General features: G+C 41.0%; 1 protein-coding gene across 2 annotated transcripts in view; it reads left to right on the top strand.

The window, feature by feature from the left end:
* TTC17 (tetratricopeptide repeat domain 17) overlaps positions 1-16,641 on the top strand; it is an 83,971-nt gene that overhangs the window by 11,966 nt on the left and 55,364 nt on the right. Inside the window, exons 1-13 of one of the 2 annotated variants that reach the window (XM_039536873.1) lie at positions 2,747-2,983; positions 3,675-3,764; positions 5,732-5,901; positions 7,023-7,134; positions 7,597-7,728; positions 8,490-8,599; positions 10,867-11,011; positions 11,437-11,576; positions 11,843-12,003; positions 13,188-13,300; positions 14,679-14,825; positions 15,370-15,485; positions 15,912-16,086. In XM_039536873.1, coding sequence (XP_039392807.1) covers positions 3,687-3,764; positions 5,732-5,901; positions 7,023-7,134; positions 7,597-7,728; positions 8,490-8,599; positions 10,867-11,011; positions 11,437-11,576; positions 11,843-12,003; positions 13,188-13,300; positions 14,679-14,825; positions 15,370-15,485; positions 15,912-16,086 — 1,599 coding nt within the window. In that variant the 5' untranslated portion in view covers positions 2,747-2,983; positions 3,675-3,686. Of the gene's footprint in view, positions 1-2,746; positions 2,984-3,674; positions 3,765-5,731; positions 5,902-7,022; positions 7,135-7,596; positions 7,729-8,489; positions 8,600-10,866; positions 11,012-11,436; positions 11,577-11,842; positions 12,004-13,187; positions 13,301-14,678; positions 14,826-15,369; positions 15,486-15,911; positions 16,087-16,641 lie in introns of those variants that run through there. The other variant, XM_039536872.1, reaches the window with a different exon arrangement.

Here is a 16,641-nt window from a genome sequence, read left to right as displayed (position 1 = left end):
ACTTTTATAGGCTGCAAAAGAGGAACACTTTGAGTGTGTTGGATCCAGAGTTTCATCACAAACCTATACTTCATAGAGATCTGCATTCAGATTCTTCAGTAGACATCAGTCCTTCGTAGCAGTTGTATTATAACATGGAGACCGCTTCGTTTGTCAGATCGTGCTAGGGTAAATGCCGTCTCTGACTCCTGTGAAACTGGAAGCTTTGAACATATGAAACAATTGAATATGGAACCTAAGGTGTCAAATTTAAGAGGAGAAAGTCAAAGTCTTACTCAGAAATAAATGTTCCGTTTCATGGTTTGCTCAATTCAGGCTCTACAGCAGGGGTCGGCAACCTTTCAGAAGTGGTGTGCCGAGTCTTCATTTATTCACTCTAATTTAAGGTTTTGCGTGCCAATAATACATTTTAACTTTTTTAGAAGGTCTCTTTCTATAAGTCTATAATATATAATTAAACTATTGTTGTATGTAAAATAAGATTTGTAAAATGTTTAAGAAGCTTCATTTAAAATAAATTAAAATGCAGAGCCCCCCAGACCGGTGGCCAGGACCCGGGCAGTGTGAGTGCCACTGAAAATCAGCTCGTGTGCCGCCTTCGGCATACGTGCCATAGGTTGCCTACCCCTGCTCTACAGCATTCTTTAAAAAAAGGTCAGCAAACATATTTGATCATATTCCTCATTATTTATACTGAGGCAGAATATTTGTAATGATTGTCAGCAGAACATGAAGCTCTACCTCTGTATGTAAACTACAGACTCCGATACTTAAGGTGAAAATGCCAGAGAGTGGGAAATGTGACATTACCAAACCTTGATGTAGTTTCCTGGCAGATGGAGATGGCTTGAGTAAACTCAAGGATGTTACTTCTTGGTTATATTTTTTTTTCGGGGGGGGGGGGGGGGTTTATTAAAGTTCTTCTGAGCAACAATCTCTTTTCATTTTAAAGGAATAATACAGTAAAATATTACAAGGCTTGGATACTATGCTGGGCACTAGAATAAACTTTAAAATAGATTGCAACCAGTATGGCACTCATTCATTTGCTCACATTCAAATGTCTGCAAATGACGTAAAGGTCCTAAGGACTGCCACCTCATTCACTATGTAATACTGGCTTGTGCGTTGAATGAGGAGGGCTCTGTGGGGGAGAATCAATATGTGATCATGTAACTAAAGATTGTCACAGTTGAACTTGATGTTGTAATACTAACAATATTCTTAACGTTTCTTGGTATGGAATTTTCTAGGCCTTTTCTATTCTATAATGGACCCTCTCTTGTACTCCCCCTCCCATCCACCCCCCATGGATAATCATCAAGGTTTAAACCTGGAACCTTCAAATCCACAGTGCAGACTTTATTCATTTGTGCTAAAGGAGCAGCTGCTAGCTGGCATTGGTAATAGGTGTGATGGGTTGTCACCCCGGGATGCAGTCTGGGAGCTGTGAGAACTGTTGTAACCCTCTAACGACCCAGCTGGGCTGGCCCAGCTCACACTGCTTTGTGGGACATTTACAGCCAGCTTCACCAGGCCCTGTTATCATCCAACACGACAGCAGGTGGCGCCACTCACCCAAACTGAGCTACCTGAGTGCAAACAGCAGACACCAGAAAATTTCCCAGCTCTCCAGGTATGCACCCCCTGCTGGAAGATAAACCCAGAATTATACCATCTTGCACTGCACAGGGATCTGTACCATGTAAGCTCATAAATAGTTCACTCTCCCCTCGATGTGGGGAAGATATGCAACAAGCCTGTGGGAGTTGCAGAACCGGGGCTTGGGATGGAGCAGAGGCAGCATATGGAGCTCTAGGGAGCTGGGGCCCCGCTTCCCAGGAGCTGGGTAAGGAGCCTGCCCCAGCCCCACCAACTCCCCCCTCCCCCCAGCACCCCCCATCCTCAGCACCTGCGGCTCCAGTTTTAGTCAGGGGTGTTTTTAGTAAAAGTCATGGACAGGTCTCTGGCCCGTGAATTTTTGTTTACTGCCCATGACCCGTCCATGACTTTTACTAAAAATATCCATGACTAAAACGTAGCCTTAGTGATGATACAAGCAGTCCATCAGGTTTCTATACATAGGCTAGAAATCCTTTTAGCCTGGGACCAGCACTTCCCCCAATTTAGTATTTGTTTCTCAGATGTTCCCAGGAGTTCTCTTGTGTGGGGAGTGAGGCTCCTAGATGATGTCTCACACACACAAACCCCTTTATCTAGCTTTAACATATGGCGGGAACCATTCATTCCAAAAACAGTTCCCAGCCCAGTTTGTGGAAAAACACAAGTACCCAAAATGGAGTTCAGTATCATGTGGTCTGGTCACATATTACTTACAGGCCAGCTGAAACATTTACGAGAAGGCTAAACTCTTCCATAGCCCGTTGTCTTTGCTAGTGGGCCATCAGCACTGTCTAGCCTCTACATTGTTGTATCTGAAAGGCTAGCTGTGCATGCTACTCAGAGTAAGTACAGTTGAAATACAGATACATAGTCAATATTCATAACTTTAGGTACAAAAATGATACATTCACACAAATGATTTACTGAATATCACTATCTTAACTTTTCCAATGACATCTGACTTGACCTATCTTATACAAAATGCATCATAATTATGCCATAATCATATCACTATGATGAATATGGGGTGTAGTGTCACAGTAGGCCAATATCGTCTGTGGACCTTTGTATAGAAAAGGATGTCTTGATAATCCCATGCATGTGTAAGTAATTACAGATAGGCTGGCCCCTGTGGTGTGTGAAGTAGAGCTAGGGGAGAACACAAGGAGCTCCCCATGCTGTGGCTAGCTCCAATCCCAGTTCTTATACTTCTTGAGTGCAAAGTCTGAGAGGGTCTGGATCCAGGAGCAGTGAGAGACACTTTTCCAAAGGAGCTGAGGGGTGCTGTGGCCCTGCCACTTCCACACCAGGTGGCAGAGCTAAACTGGCATCAGGAAAGGATCACACCATTCCAACTCTGGTATGTAGTTCTACAGCTAGCTGAGTGCCTCCTACTGCACATCACTGTCATGGACTGTGACTTGACTTACCCACAGTGTAGCCTTACATATTGAGCTACCAGGCTCTGCATTCAAACTATTGAGACAGAAGCAGGATGTTTTTGGTTGAAAACCTTAACTTCTGGAGTGTGCTTTGCTCTTGGTCTGACACTTCATGGTGCAGTGTTATGCTCATCTATTTCCAGTCTTCTGAGTAAGTAAATTCTTGAAAAGGGTTGAAAGTAGGTGGGTTCATTAGGGTGATAGCTTACATTACTTTTGTGTTGTATACTTAGAGGGACTTTATGATGGAAATGTTTTAAAACTGATCACTGCCATCTCTATTTAAGGTCCTTGGTACTGCAGTAATGGATGTTTTAGAAATTCATATAAAATAAGGGGTTTAATCATCCATTTGCCATTATCATTAGTGGAAGCTGTACACCTGAAGATATTTGAACAGGGTTGAAAATAAATCCTCAACTGAACTGTAAACTCAGAGCCCCTTTAGACTGTCAATGTCTGAAGATAAAAACTTCTGAAATTAGTTCAACAGCTCCATAAAACTGGTTTGAGCCTTTGTTAAATATTAATTTTGATTTTTAAAACTCTATTTGTCAAAGCTGTAACATTCTCCAGATTAAAACAATTACATTTTCAACTGTCTTGCAGGTGGATTCGCCAATGAACTTAAAACATCCTCATGATTTGGTGATACTAATGAGACAAGAAACAACGGTAAACTACCTCAAAGAGCTGGAGGTAATGCAGTGTTGTGAGGATTAATACATTACTGTTTGTAAATGCCAACTAGGGATAGAGGTGTGAGCAGGGAACGTAATTCACATGTCTGAGTGTGCAGTGCTGTTTCAGTGGAAGAAAAAGGAATTCTTCCCTGCCTTTGCAGGCAAGTCTCATCTTAGGTGGGGGTTCGGTTCCGCGGTTATCGCGTAAAGTGAAAACCGCGTATAGCCAAAATTATATCCCCAAGCCCTTTAAACCCCACCCGCAGCTCCTGCAGCTGGGCTGGGGGGGCATTTAAAGGGCTTCACCGGGCTTCCCGCTGCGGCGGGGAGCCCGGTGGAGGCCTTTAAATGCCCCCCCTCCCAGCCCCGCCGCCGGAGCTGCTGACGGGATTTAAAGGGCTCCGCCGGGCTCCCCGCTGCAGTGGGGAGCCTGGTAGAGCCCTTTAAATGATGGCCCCGGCCCCGCCGCTGGAGCTGCGGGCGGGATTTAAAGGGTTCCGCCGTGGCGGGGAGCCCGGTGGAGCCCTTTAAATGCCCCCCCCCCCCCGGCCCCGCCGCTGGAGCTGTGGGTGGGATTTAAAAGGCTCCGCCGGGCTTCCCGCCACAGTGGGGAGCCTGGAGGAGCCCTTTAAATCCCGCCCGCAGCTTTGGCAGCCAGGCTGGGGCTGGCATTTAAAGGGCCCGGAGCTCCATGGTGGCTGGAGCCTCGGGCCCTTTAGTTCACCACAGGGGCTACCAGCCACCTCTGCAGCTGGGAGCCCCCTGGGTGATTTAAAGGCCCTGGGACTCCCAGCCACAGCCGGTGCCCCAGGACCTTTAAATCTTGAGGCCACCCCCACCCCCCCACTTGAGGCCACGCCACGCCCTCCCACTCCGGCCCTACGTGTATAGTTGAAATCGCGCATGTTAAATGCGCGTAAGTAGCGAGAGGCCTGTATAGGCTTTTTCTGCTGGAAGTCTGATAAATCTGGTGGTATTGTCCTGGGCTGCATTGCTAAATATATTAATATTCATAACATTATCCATAAAACCTACATTCGCTTTTTAAAAAATATTCCTGCTAAATTATTTGATTCTGCTGCCTGGTGTAATGAATTCCACAGGCTGCTATAGAGAAGCATTGCTTGGAGTTCTAAATTGGCTTAGCTGCAGACTGTCAGCTTGCCTCTGTGAGTCTTCCCTGACTCAGCCCTCTGGCCAGGTCACATAGTTCAAAACCCGTTCCATGGCATAATGAACTCAAAAATAGAAACTGTTCCATGCCCTTCTGGGCCAATTTATAAGCAAAATAAATTCTGGCCCTTTCTGGGTTAAATTTCCTCTCTGGAATTGAATCAACAGGGTTTCATCTGCCACTGATTGTGTGTAGTAATGAGGCCAGGCCTGGCTCCTCTGGCTGCAGCCTGGGAACTGACTTGCTGGCTGCAGGCAGAGCCTTTTATTTTTGCCTGCTGGCCATTGATTGGCTGTTGCTAGTCCCACGCCCTTATGACTGCTGGAGGATCAGATCTCACTGGTTTTGAAAATGGCTGCTCTTTTCCTCTCGACTGTTTCCTGGAGCAGGGTGCAGCAGAGCACTGGGCCCTCCTGCATGGAATTGCAAAGACCTGATATACCCTGTCACAAGGAGTCTACACTTTGTATTGTAGTGTTTCCTCTTTCTGTTTGTAAATTTATCTACAGTGACTTTTGAGTGGTATTTGGTTATTCTTTAGGGACTATGGGAGAAATAAAGGAGGATCTGGTCAGTTTATACTTTTTTTTTTCTGTAAGTAGAAATCAAAATATCTGTAAAAGACACTCTGAAATGAAGGAAGAGATCTCTGATTTCTGAAGGGAGACCTGTTTAAGTGGTGGTGCTGTTGGTTGTTTAGATGGGCTGCTTTGGTAAGAAAGAAACTTGGCTTCGGCAAGTGTCTTGTCAGTAGGGATATAGAAACATGTATATATTGAGGAAATAAACTCTTTCTCTTATTCCTACAGAAACAGTTAGTTGCTCAAAAGATTCATATAGAGGAGAATGAAGACAGAGACACAGGGCTGGAACAAAGGCATAATAAAGAGGATCCAGACTGCATTAAAGCAAAGGTGCCCTTGGGGGACCTGGATCTGTATGATGGCACATACATCACCTTAGAGAGCAAAGATATCAGGTAATGAGATGAAACTCATGTACTTTAATAAGGTTTTACAAAATGAAAATTAATACCTGAGCGTGAGATCAAAAAAAGCTAATATAGAGAATTTTTAAGAAATTATCAGATGATAGTTCCCTTGGATGGCAACTATTTTTATTGTGTGTTAACGTTGGAGGGGTTTTCACTGTATGTGGAGGAGTACTGCTTTCCTCCCCACACTAATGTACTTCAGTCCTGACCTGTAGTGTTGCATTTCGGGGCTTTTGTCTATGATGATCTATAAAGACACTAATGTTCCTAACCAGGATTTCTCCTGAGCAGTGACTGTCAGTCATGTGAATCAAGCTTCAGGGTGGTGAGGTTTTTTTTTTAATGGATAAACTTCCTCTAGTGTGGAGCAGACTGAAACCACCTGGTTCATTTTTAACTCAAGACAGATTTGAAGTTGCATCTCCAGAAGTAGAAAGCTAATGAATCAAATGCTACTTAACCGCAATGCTTAGAAGATCAAAGGAATATGAATAGTCCATGTGAAGCTCAACTTTTTTGGCTGAGGTGATCTTCAGGGCTGATCTTCCTGTCTTGCCATTTGTGTACATGAGGGGTCAAGAAGGGTTACTTTATTTAAAACTTTCTCTCCTTAGATCTGAGATGTCTAGCCCCGTTTCCAGATTCTACAGGTTTCTCTTCACTGTTCATAATATTTGTATATCACAGTCTAAGAGACTTCTCCGGTCAGAATGTATTGCTATCTGCCTTGTAGAGGGAAGAATAATTACAACAGAAACACACTGGGTGGACAGATGTTCCTCAGCATGTATTACCAACATCTCCCAACTAGTATCTTTCTAACTATCAATCTGTCTCTTCTAAGGCAGCTAACAATTCACTGATTTTGGGCTTTGCTCTGAAAGTGAAGTACTGTTATCCCTTGTACTGACTCATAAATCTGAGAGTGCGCTTCAGGGGTGCTAACTAGCTCAAACACAGATGCCAGTTTTTTTTAAAGTAGTGGTCAGTTTAGCACAAAATGTTGGCACTTTTAACTAACTCTATTTCACTAAAGCCTCTTGTGAACTTTATGGATTAAAGCCACTTGTAAGCACTGAGTTTGATATGTTGCTTTCTGGTTTTAGCCCTGAAGACTATATAGATACAAAGTCTCCTGTACCTCCAGACCTAGAACAACCAGACTGTACAAAAATTCTAGATCTTCCATACAGCATTCATGCTTTTCAGCACTTACGGGTAAGTAGGTAATTGCAAGGTGTTTCTCCTCCTGTTGCCTGATGGTTTGAAGAGGTTTGCTGTTATAGCTTTTGGGAAACCTTCCAAATCTAAATGCCGCCTGTACCAGCACAAGAGTGCTTGTGCTGGTATAGAAAAGTTGTATAAAAATCAGACCTCTAAGCAACATTACCGTAGTGACAAAAGTTTCTAGTGTAGAATCCAGGATGAGATGCTGCTTTTGGATGTGTTTGCATTAATATCATTCTGATGTTTTCCCATCTGTAAAAGATTGAGTATAATGCTTGTGTCTCAAGGATGAAGCTTAAGAAACTTGACAAACTTTGAGATACTTGGATGGAAGATGTTACAGGAGCATAAAGTATTATTTTGTAAATTTTCCTGAAATCTTCTGTATTATACTCTTGTAGCCTCAATAATAAATGTCTACTGAAAGTTTTGTGTTCTCTTCCCTCAATCTAGGGTGTTCAAGAGAGAGTTAATCTTTCCGCACCCTTGTTACCTAAAGAAGATCCTATCTCCGTTTACTTATCCCGACGTTTAGGAAGAAGTATAGAGGACATAGGCCATCGTATTTATGAAGGTCTAATGAAGGTATGACAGTAGGGACCCCCATAGTGGTGGCATGCACAATAACAGCCTCAAGAAGCTCTTGTGCTGCTGAATATACAGGGTATTTGTGGAGTACAACATTATAGGGACTGTCTGTCCACATACTATTCATTATGTGCAAGTGCCAACAAATGTTGAAATCCCTGGTACATGGGGCAGCACTTCAGTGTTTTCCACTGGAAAGTCAACACATCACAGGATGCCATGTCTTTGACTGCAGTGAGGATCAGCAGCCAGAGAAGTAAATGGACATGATTTAAAGTTCAGCTTTAGTAACTGGTGAGATGTAGCTCATCAAACCACAGAAAATACACAGCCATCACTTAACAGCCTGAACATTTGAAATAGAACCCAAGTAATTAAAGAGCAAAGGCATCAAAAAGACAAAATGATGGAATTGAATGGCCATTTTCGCAAAGATTTTTCTGCACTGTACTGCTGTGCACATTCCTTATTCAGCTTAAAATAAAACTGTTGGTGCTTAAATGATTACTTCAGGCATCCTTGTGAAAGTTAATGTTGGGATTCATATGTCCTTGATGTATTTATATGCCAATTCATTCTCCCTTTAAATGCTCCCAGCTCCTATTGGAGGACATTGTTGCAGAAGGAGAGGCATAACTGAAGGCATGTTCAGAGTTTAATTTTGCCTCCCATACCAATTAGAAAATCTAGTCAGCCTATTGGTTTATACCTTGGCTCTTGGATTGTTACAGTTGTTACAGTCATGTGTTTTCTTACAGAACTCTTCTTCCTGGGTGCTGTATAATATGGCCTCGTTTTATTGGCGAATAAAGAATGAGCCATATCAGATAGTTGAGTGTGCCATGCGGGCTCTCCACTTCTCCTCAAGGTGAGAGCAGCTGATACAGTTTCCTTTTCCAGTCTGCTTTCTGTTTAGGATAAACAATGCACGGTTTTTTAGTTACTGAAAATTGTATCCTAAGAAATAGGTGATAGAATCTACTGAATAGAGACTGCCAGAGTTCCACTATTAAGCAACTATATTTTTAAATAGTTCTTAAGAGCGTGAAATAGTCAGGAGGTAAAGACTGAAAATTTTATTCAATTTACGTTAGACTTGTGCAGTCTTTCACTTCAGTAATCTACAAACCTGACAATACCAAAAGAATGACAGTCTTGCTGCTTTTTAGTAGAAATTTATTGTCCAAATTCTGTAGAGAAGGTATGAAATGTGCTGCAGAACAGTTGGTACAAGGAGATGTGAACATAATCAACACTAAGCTATTTGTGTCGAGGCACATCTTGTAATGGAGTCTTGTCAGACTGGGAACACAGGAACAACGGTGGCTGTTGCAATTTTAGGGCTCCAGTAGTATCTCTGGAAATTCTCTAGTCTGGTGGGAAGGGTTATTCTCTGGCTACTAAATCTGTGATCGTCCCCCTAGATGAATGCATAGCGTTCTACTGTATCAGGAAAGTGCCACCAACAATATTAATATCCATTTAAAGCCACTCTTCAAACATCAATTTTCAAAATCCGGTGGCTTTCCAGGAAAACACCATTTAGAAAAGGTTAACCTGGGACAGCAGTACAAGAGAGGGTAGACACTACCTATAAGGTGCATTAATTAAAACTGAAAACTGATGACTCAGAAGTTGCAGTGTATGGTATTTGTAATTAAGCTCAGTGCTCTTATCACTTCTTATCCTACATCGTTGGCACTGAAGAGAAACCTCTGCTGTGCTATTGGGGAGGCTGTGTAGCTGAATAGTGGTGGCTTTCTTTAGAGGTTATAAACCCACTTTTGATTTCATTCTCAAAACCACAACTTGAGGTTGGCTGTAGGTGGCTGAAGCACGGCTTTGAACTGCTATCTTAGTATATTCTAGTAAACAGTACATTCTAATTTTCTGAAACTTGCAAGATGGCACTTCAGTAAATTCTATAAATACCTTAATGAGGCAAATCCTGCTTGATCACTCTGGCTTATGATGTGACTTTTGGAATGATGGAGGAGGAGGATGGTCTAATAGTTAAGACACTGGTCTGGGATGTAAAAGATCTAGGTTCAGTTTCTCGCTCTGCTATGAAATCGTGATCTTGATGCAAGTCATTTAATGCCTTCCTTGTCAGTTACTCATCAGCACAATGCGGATAATATCTCTCAGGGATGTTATAAATGATAAATCCATAAATATTTTAGGATATGTACAAATACTATTGTGAAGAGATTCAGTAATGTAGCTAGTTTTATTTTAAATGTGTGTTGCTCTATGATTCTGATTTATGATTCTGGGCTGCTAAATGAAGCTTGAGTAGTTTTAGTCTATACACCCTGTATGAGAAATAAAGGTTGCATGTACATTTTATTTTAAAGTACACAAATGGAGTATAAAAAAGAAAAACAGTACAACATTTTCATAAACATAATACCGTCCATCCAAATGACACCTTGGCTGGAACAATCCAATATTAAAAGTTGGTTTCCCTGTCTGTGAAAAAACTACTCATTACTCAGTCAATCTAGAAGCCTGTTTGGGTGAACATACTTTTAGAATATATTTTGGCTAGATCAGTGGTTCTCAAACAAGGGCACACGTACCCTGGGGGTATGTAGAGATCTTCTAGGGAGTACATCAACTCATCTAGATATTTGCCTACTTTTACAATAGGCTACATAAAATGCACTAGGGAAGTCATTACAAACTAAAGTTTCAACAGACAATACTTCTCCATATACTGTACACTGAAATGTAAGTACAATATTTATATTCCAATTGATTTATTTTATAATTATATGGTAAAAATGAGGAAGTAAGCAATTTTTCAGTAATAGTGTGCTGTGACACTTTTTTTTGTACTTTTATTTCCGATTTTGTAAGCAAGTAGTTTTTAAGTGAGGTGAAACTTGTGGGTATGCAAGACATCAGACTCCTGAAAAGGGTATGGTAGTCTGGAAAGGTGGAGAGCCACTGGGCTAGATCATGCGATTAAGGCATGAAGTCAGCATTGCATACTTGCAACATTTACTAGCTGCTCTTAGTTTTGGAAAGTCCTTGTAATATGTGCCTGGACAGCGCATGAGAAACATGCGTAAAGAAACTCATTATCAGACATCTTTTTTTTATCTGTATTTTTTTTTTCCCTTTCTCTAGGCACAGTAAAGATATTGCACTGGTAAACTTGGCAAATGTTCTACACAGGGCTCATTTCTCAGCAGATGCAGCCATCGTGGTCCATGCAGCTCTGGATTACAGCGACTTCTTTACCAGCTATTACACTTTGGGAAATATATACGCAGTAAATAAGATTTTTATTTTCCAAGAACTGCAGAATACCAGATACTGTAATTTAATCTTTGTCTGTAGTGGCAGCACTTTTAAAATACGGCGCAATGATTAAATGATCCTGCAATAAATTTCACACATTGTTCAAGCTTGATATTTAAATTGGTTGGATTCAGACCTCTTTGCAGAGAAATTAATCTCTTTCAACTAACAAAGAAAAGCTTATGTCTGCTGTTGAAAACATCTTAGAGCAAGACCAGTCTTCTAGCTGATTTACCCAACAACATGGTTCTAATTTCAGAGGAGATTGGCTGCTGATTAAAACAGAAATCAATATAAATTGAAGTAAAAAAACTGATCTTTATTAATCGCTGGAAGCGTTTCATTAAATATTGCTGAACAGTGGCTAACTTTCTCTCTCTTTCAATCATTCTTCAGATGCTTGGGGAGTACAACCACTCAGTCCTGTGTTATGATCATGCTTTACAGGCCAAACCAGGGTTTGAACAAGCTGTAAAAAGGAAGCACGCTGTCCTATGTCAGCAAAAACTTGAGCAGAAACTGGAAGCTCAGCATAGGTAACTGAGACATGCGTCCTCTGAAAAGCCTAACAAAAATTCATATGCAAGTGGTCTCATTCTCAATGTTCTGTTCCTGTGATTATTGCTCACCATTGTGGTAAAACAGTGATATGTTTTTAACTTACTACAGCTTACAACTATTGCATAATCATAAATAATACAAATATTTTAAGCAACCAAAAGTTTCATATGAATGTGAAATGACAGTGATGGCTAATGTTTAAAACAATTCAACATAAACTTTCCTGGTGTCAAATTTTAAGATCACTTCAGCGAACGTTAAATGAGTTGAAGGAGTATCAAAAACAGCATGACCATTACCTGAGGCAACAGGAGACCTTAGAGAAGCACAAGCTGATCCAAGAGGAGCAAATCCTGAGGAACATCATCCATGAGACGCAGATGGCAAAAGAGGCACAACTAGGTACAGATTTTGTAATGAGCACTGAGTGTAACAAGTAAGAGTTAGTCACTTTCAGTCACAGCTTAATATAGTGAAACAGTTCACTCTCATATTTGGTTATGATGCTCTTAAGTGGCCATTTCATTTTGATTTTCAAAAAGTTGTGTGTGAAATGTTCTCAGATCAGTCCATGGGTCCTTGTCTGGCAAAGGCAAAAATATATAAAACAGCATGCTTAGTTTCAGGAAGAGGGAGCATGTTCTGTTGTTCTTGGGGGCCCTCAGCTAGTATAGCTCATGTTGATTGGCTTAATGAGGATCTGTAGTCCATCATAGCTAGAAATGGAAATGGTGAAAATTTTTAGGCCTTTGAATAATGGAGGCTGGGTAATTGTGCAGGAAAACATCTGACGAAAAGATCATCCCCCCTACTTAATACTAAACTATATTTGAATTTTGTTAGGTAAGTTATTCTAAGGACTTATCTACATAGCAAGTTAGTGCTGGGTGTGAATCTTCAGTGCACTAGCTTGCCACGCGCCAACTCGCCATGTGGACTTTGCTACAGTGCACTAAAAGTTCTGTAATGCATTTTGATGTTCTCCAGTTTCAACTACAGAACCTTTAGTGAACATGTCGTAGGGTGTTCGTAGCAAGGCAATCTGTGTCCATACCTGGCACTAACTTGCTGGGTAGACAAGCCTTAAGCTATAGGTTCTAGACTTCAGTGAATTCTGAGTAAATCCAGGACACTCAGTGCGCTATAAGAACAAACATTTGGAATGTAATGTCCTTTCTTCTGTGACATTTGTAGTTAAAGGATTAAATCTATTCTACATCTCCAGTATCTGAGCAACCCTTCAGTTTTCTCAGCAGCACTCTTGTGTCTATCTATTTGGAAAAGACTGACTGCCAAAAAGGCTAAATGAAGTGCAAAAGGACTGTAGGAAAATGAGTAGGAAATGCAGAATTGGGTATTTCAGATCCCAAGCTCTATGCAAACTGTATTGCAGGAAGTGTAGTTACATGTCATGTAGTCCTTTAGCTAAACAAATATTTGTTTAATCTTCTTTCAAAGATGGAGTTCTCTTTTAATACCAGTCAACGAGAGAGCTTGCAACTAGACTCTGATAATGTTTTTGGTCAGCTGAGAAACTCTCTGCTCTTTTACAGCAATGAACTTTTGTTAATGTTTGTGTTCCATAGGGAACCATCAGATATGTCGGCTTGGCAACCAACAGCACAGCTTGCACTGCCAGTGGGACCAGCCTGTTCGCTATCACCGTGGGGACATTTTTGAAAATGTGGAATATGTTCAGGTTTGTCTACTATGAATTAGCACCACTACTAGCCACTCAAGCAGCACAAGTCCTTGAGGCTGACATAAGATGTCCATAATTGCTACCCCAACAATACTTTTTTTTTTTTAATAGATCAAAATATAACTTTAGGAACTGTATAGTCCTGCTAAAAGAGTAAAAGGCACATTTTGCTAGTGTAATTTTCCTGTGACCCTTTTGCTGCTAATGGGAGAACCGGAAATAACTGTGGATTTTGGCAGCCCAGTACCTCCTGTTTAAAGATTTTTGTTTTGTTATGTAGGGAGGGGGCAAAATGAGGGCTCTTCTCAACTATCTTTTTGGGAGGAAAATGTTCTAGAGTGTTTTGTGAAACCCCAACGTTGCCCTGGAGTTTCCATCCCTATTTTTTTTTCCTCTGTATAGAGTGCCCTCTTTCTACTAAGTACAGGCATCAGATGATTTGAGAAGGAGTGTAGTTGTCTTACATGAATATGCTAAATGTCATGTAGCTAGGAGTATGACTCTAGAGATGTGAAGCATCCATTTCCAAATCTAGTTTCCTTGAAGGACACAGCAAACGTACACTAGGTAACTGATGTACATAAAGAGATTCCTTAAAAGCATGTATCAGTTTTCCCTTTGGATCCACATATAGTACTTCCCATAGAATAAGGTACCCCACTATGACAGCTGAAAAAGTGTCTATATAAATAATTGTTGGTTTTTACTTTATATACGCCTTTAAAAATTATTTAAGATGGATAGCGATACTTCCCTCTTTCTAGACATTTTCAGTCAGTTCATCTTGATGAATATCTTTCTAAAAACTTTTTGTAACATAATGAGATTTAAAGAGGAGGGAATCAGCATTATATACTTCCTAATATTTTATGCTGCTAAGAGTGTGAGTGGTAATGTGAGTTCTGCCCATCTAACAATGACTCTCAATACTAATAGAGGTGCTGCTGCTGTTCTAGTAGCTTAAAATATCAGCTTTTATGCTTTGGGTTTGATAGTGCCAGAAGAAAGGTTGAAACAATCTGCAAAAGTAGATATTCTATTTGTGAAAAGTTTTGCAAAGCCTGGTATTAATAGAAAGGGTTTCACAATATTTCTTTAAAAAACAATAAAATAGTATTTTGTTTTGAGCTGCATTTTCTCTTTACATATTTGAAACCCTAATATTGTGCTAGTGCAAGAGGACCAGAAATGACTCATAAATTGACCAGTGTAGTTTTGCTGCCAAAGCTGAGGGAATTGCAAGAAGTAAACAACCTGCATAAGTGATGAAAAGCAAATCAAACTTACAAAATTCAGTGTTAGTAGTTCACTACCTTGAAAGGAAATACTGTCTTAAAAATAGTGATAATGTCCCTGTCATTTTCTTCTTTGACAGTTTGGAGAAGACTCATCAAAATCAAGTATGACATCCGTGAATTTGGATCTCCATGCAAACCACAGCGATCTCAGCCACTCTTTGCAGTCTTCTCCTGTTGCCCGTTCTATTGTTTCACTGTGGGGCCTGGAATCAGATGCCTACAGGGTGAGCAAAGCGTATGAGCTCGCTCTTTTATACAGGGCTATCATGAAAGATTGTGTTCTCCTTTAGTAAAAATGTATTCTAAAGCAGCAGTGTCCAACCACTCATGTGTAGCAGGACTTATGTGCTTGGTACTCCTGAGTTCTCCTTCATTGTCTCAGGTAAGCTGCTCTGTTGAGCACTAGTGGACTACTACTTCTGCCTGTCTCCCATTCATTTGTGTGAACTCTACCACACAATGTGAATTTGGGTTGCTCTCATGACTGCAAAATTGGAATTTAGAGCCCAAACCTCGGTTCATGGTAGAGCAGCACAATTCGCTAAAAATAGAAAACACTGTGCTGATGCAACCGAAATCTTGGCTTGATAAATTGGGATAATTTCCAGAAAAGGCAGGAAACCATAATCTTAAGGGAAGAGTTTGTTTTTTTTCTTTTTTGTCATCCTAGTGTATTCCTGAGGCATTCTTATCAAATAGGTAATGTGAAGGTTAAGATTGATGAATTATTTCTCAACAGTTTAAGATTTTTTTTTCCTTTGCAATTAGGATAAACAGCATATTCTTTGGCCTAAAAGATCAGACTGTGTAAAATCCTTTCCAACAATCCCGAACCCAGAGGAACTGCCAACCTATTTTCTGCCTCCAGAAAACAGAGGATTCAGGCAAGTGTTGATTAATCATAAAGTAAATTTCCCATTATATTGTTTAATCTGGTTGTAGTAATGTGGCCACATTATGAGAATCTGGGGTCACTGACCAACTAGTGTATTATTCTTTTAAGGTGGCTGGGTCTCCCTCTGGTTGGAGAAGATGGAGTCAATCTGTCTGATAATAACAGGCAGCATTTGTGTTCTTCTGGAGGCTCTCCCTCTTCCCACTCCACAAGAGGAGTCACAGCCATCTAATGCTCTGTCCACATATAACCAAGTCAGGAAACCAGTTCCAAAATTACTATCCCCTTACCTGGATTTAAGATGGTTAGAATGTAGTATGGACAGGACCAACCATGTGCCACTCAGCTATTTGTGAGCTTACATCCCACCATTTGAAACATGAACTCATGTCTTCTCGGTTCTTTTCACTGCCAGAGTCCATTCGATCCTGAGTAGCCCCGGAGAGGCCCATGTGCATGGAGAGGCCCAGCTGCCAGATTGTTTGTCTATTATTGATGTCCGTAACAATGAAACTCTGTACACGTTGGTCAAAGAACTAGATGGTCATCTGGAGCTGAAATTTCAAATGCCAGATGATCATGCAAGACAAGTAAGAGGCACTGTTTTCATAGGTAACCTTTTCATTTTGAGTGTCTGCCTTTTATGGCCTTAGAGCTAAGGTCTTCAAGATTTGACAGATTCTGGCAACAAAAAGATGGGCCTGATTTTGCAAGGTACTCGGTACTTTCATAGGCTTCCCCTTGCTGGGAAATGTAAGTTCTTAATATCTGACATGAGGTCCTATGACATGGCCTCTTTAAACACCTATCAAAAGTGTATGAGACAAAAAATGATAGAAGAAAACAGTACTTTCTAGATTAACTAAAACCTCTGAAGACCACATGAAAACTGTTCATTGGCTTTATCACCTCCTTGTTGGCACAGGAGAGACACACCTGCTTATAGCTGTCTTTCCTTACTGCTTACTGTCCCTTGGTTGCTTTAATGGGTCTAGTCTCTCCCCTCCCCCAGACCACCATCAGTGCATCTGTAGGGGGTAACTTTTCAGCTACAGTACAAAAATGGGGCTTAGGAAATTTTTAGGGTCATGAGACTTGAGCAACCCAGATAGCTATATCCTGTAAAAACTGCTTGAGAGGTCACT

This window comes from Mauremys reevesii, linkage group 4 (genome assembly GCF_016161935.1).
Source record: "Mauremys reevesii isolate NIE-2019 linkage group 4, ASM1616193v1, whole genome shotgun sequence".
Taxonomy (NCBI): Eukaryota; Metazoa; Chordata; order Testudines; family Geoemydidae; genus Mauremys; species Mauremys reevesii.
The sequence above is the reverse complement of the archived record's forward strand: the minus strand, read 5'-3'. Positions and strand labels throughout refer to the sequence as shown.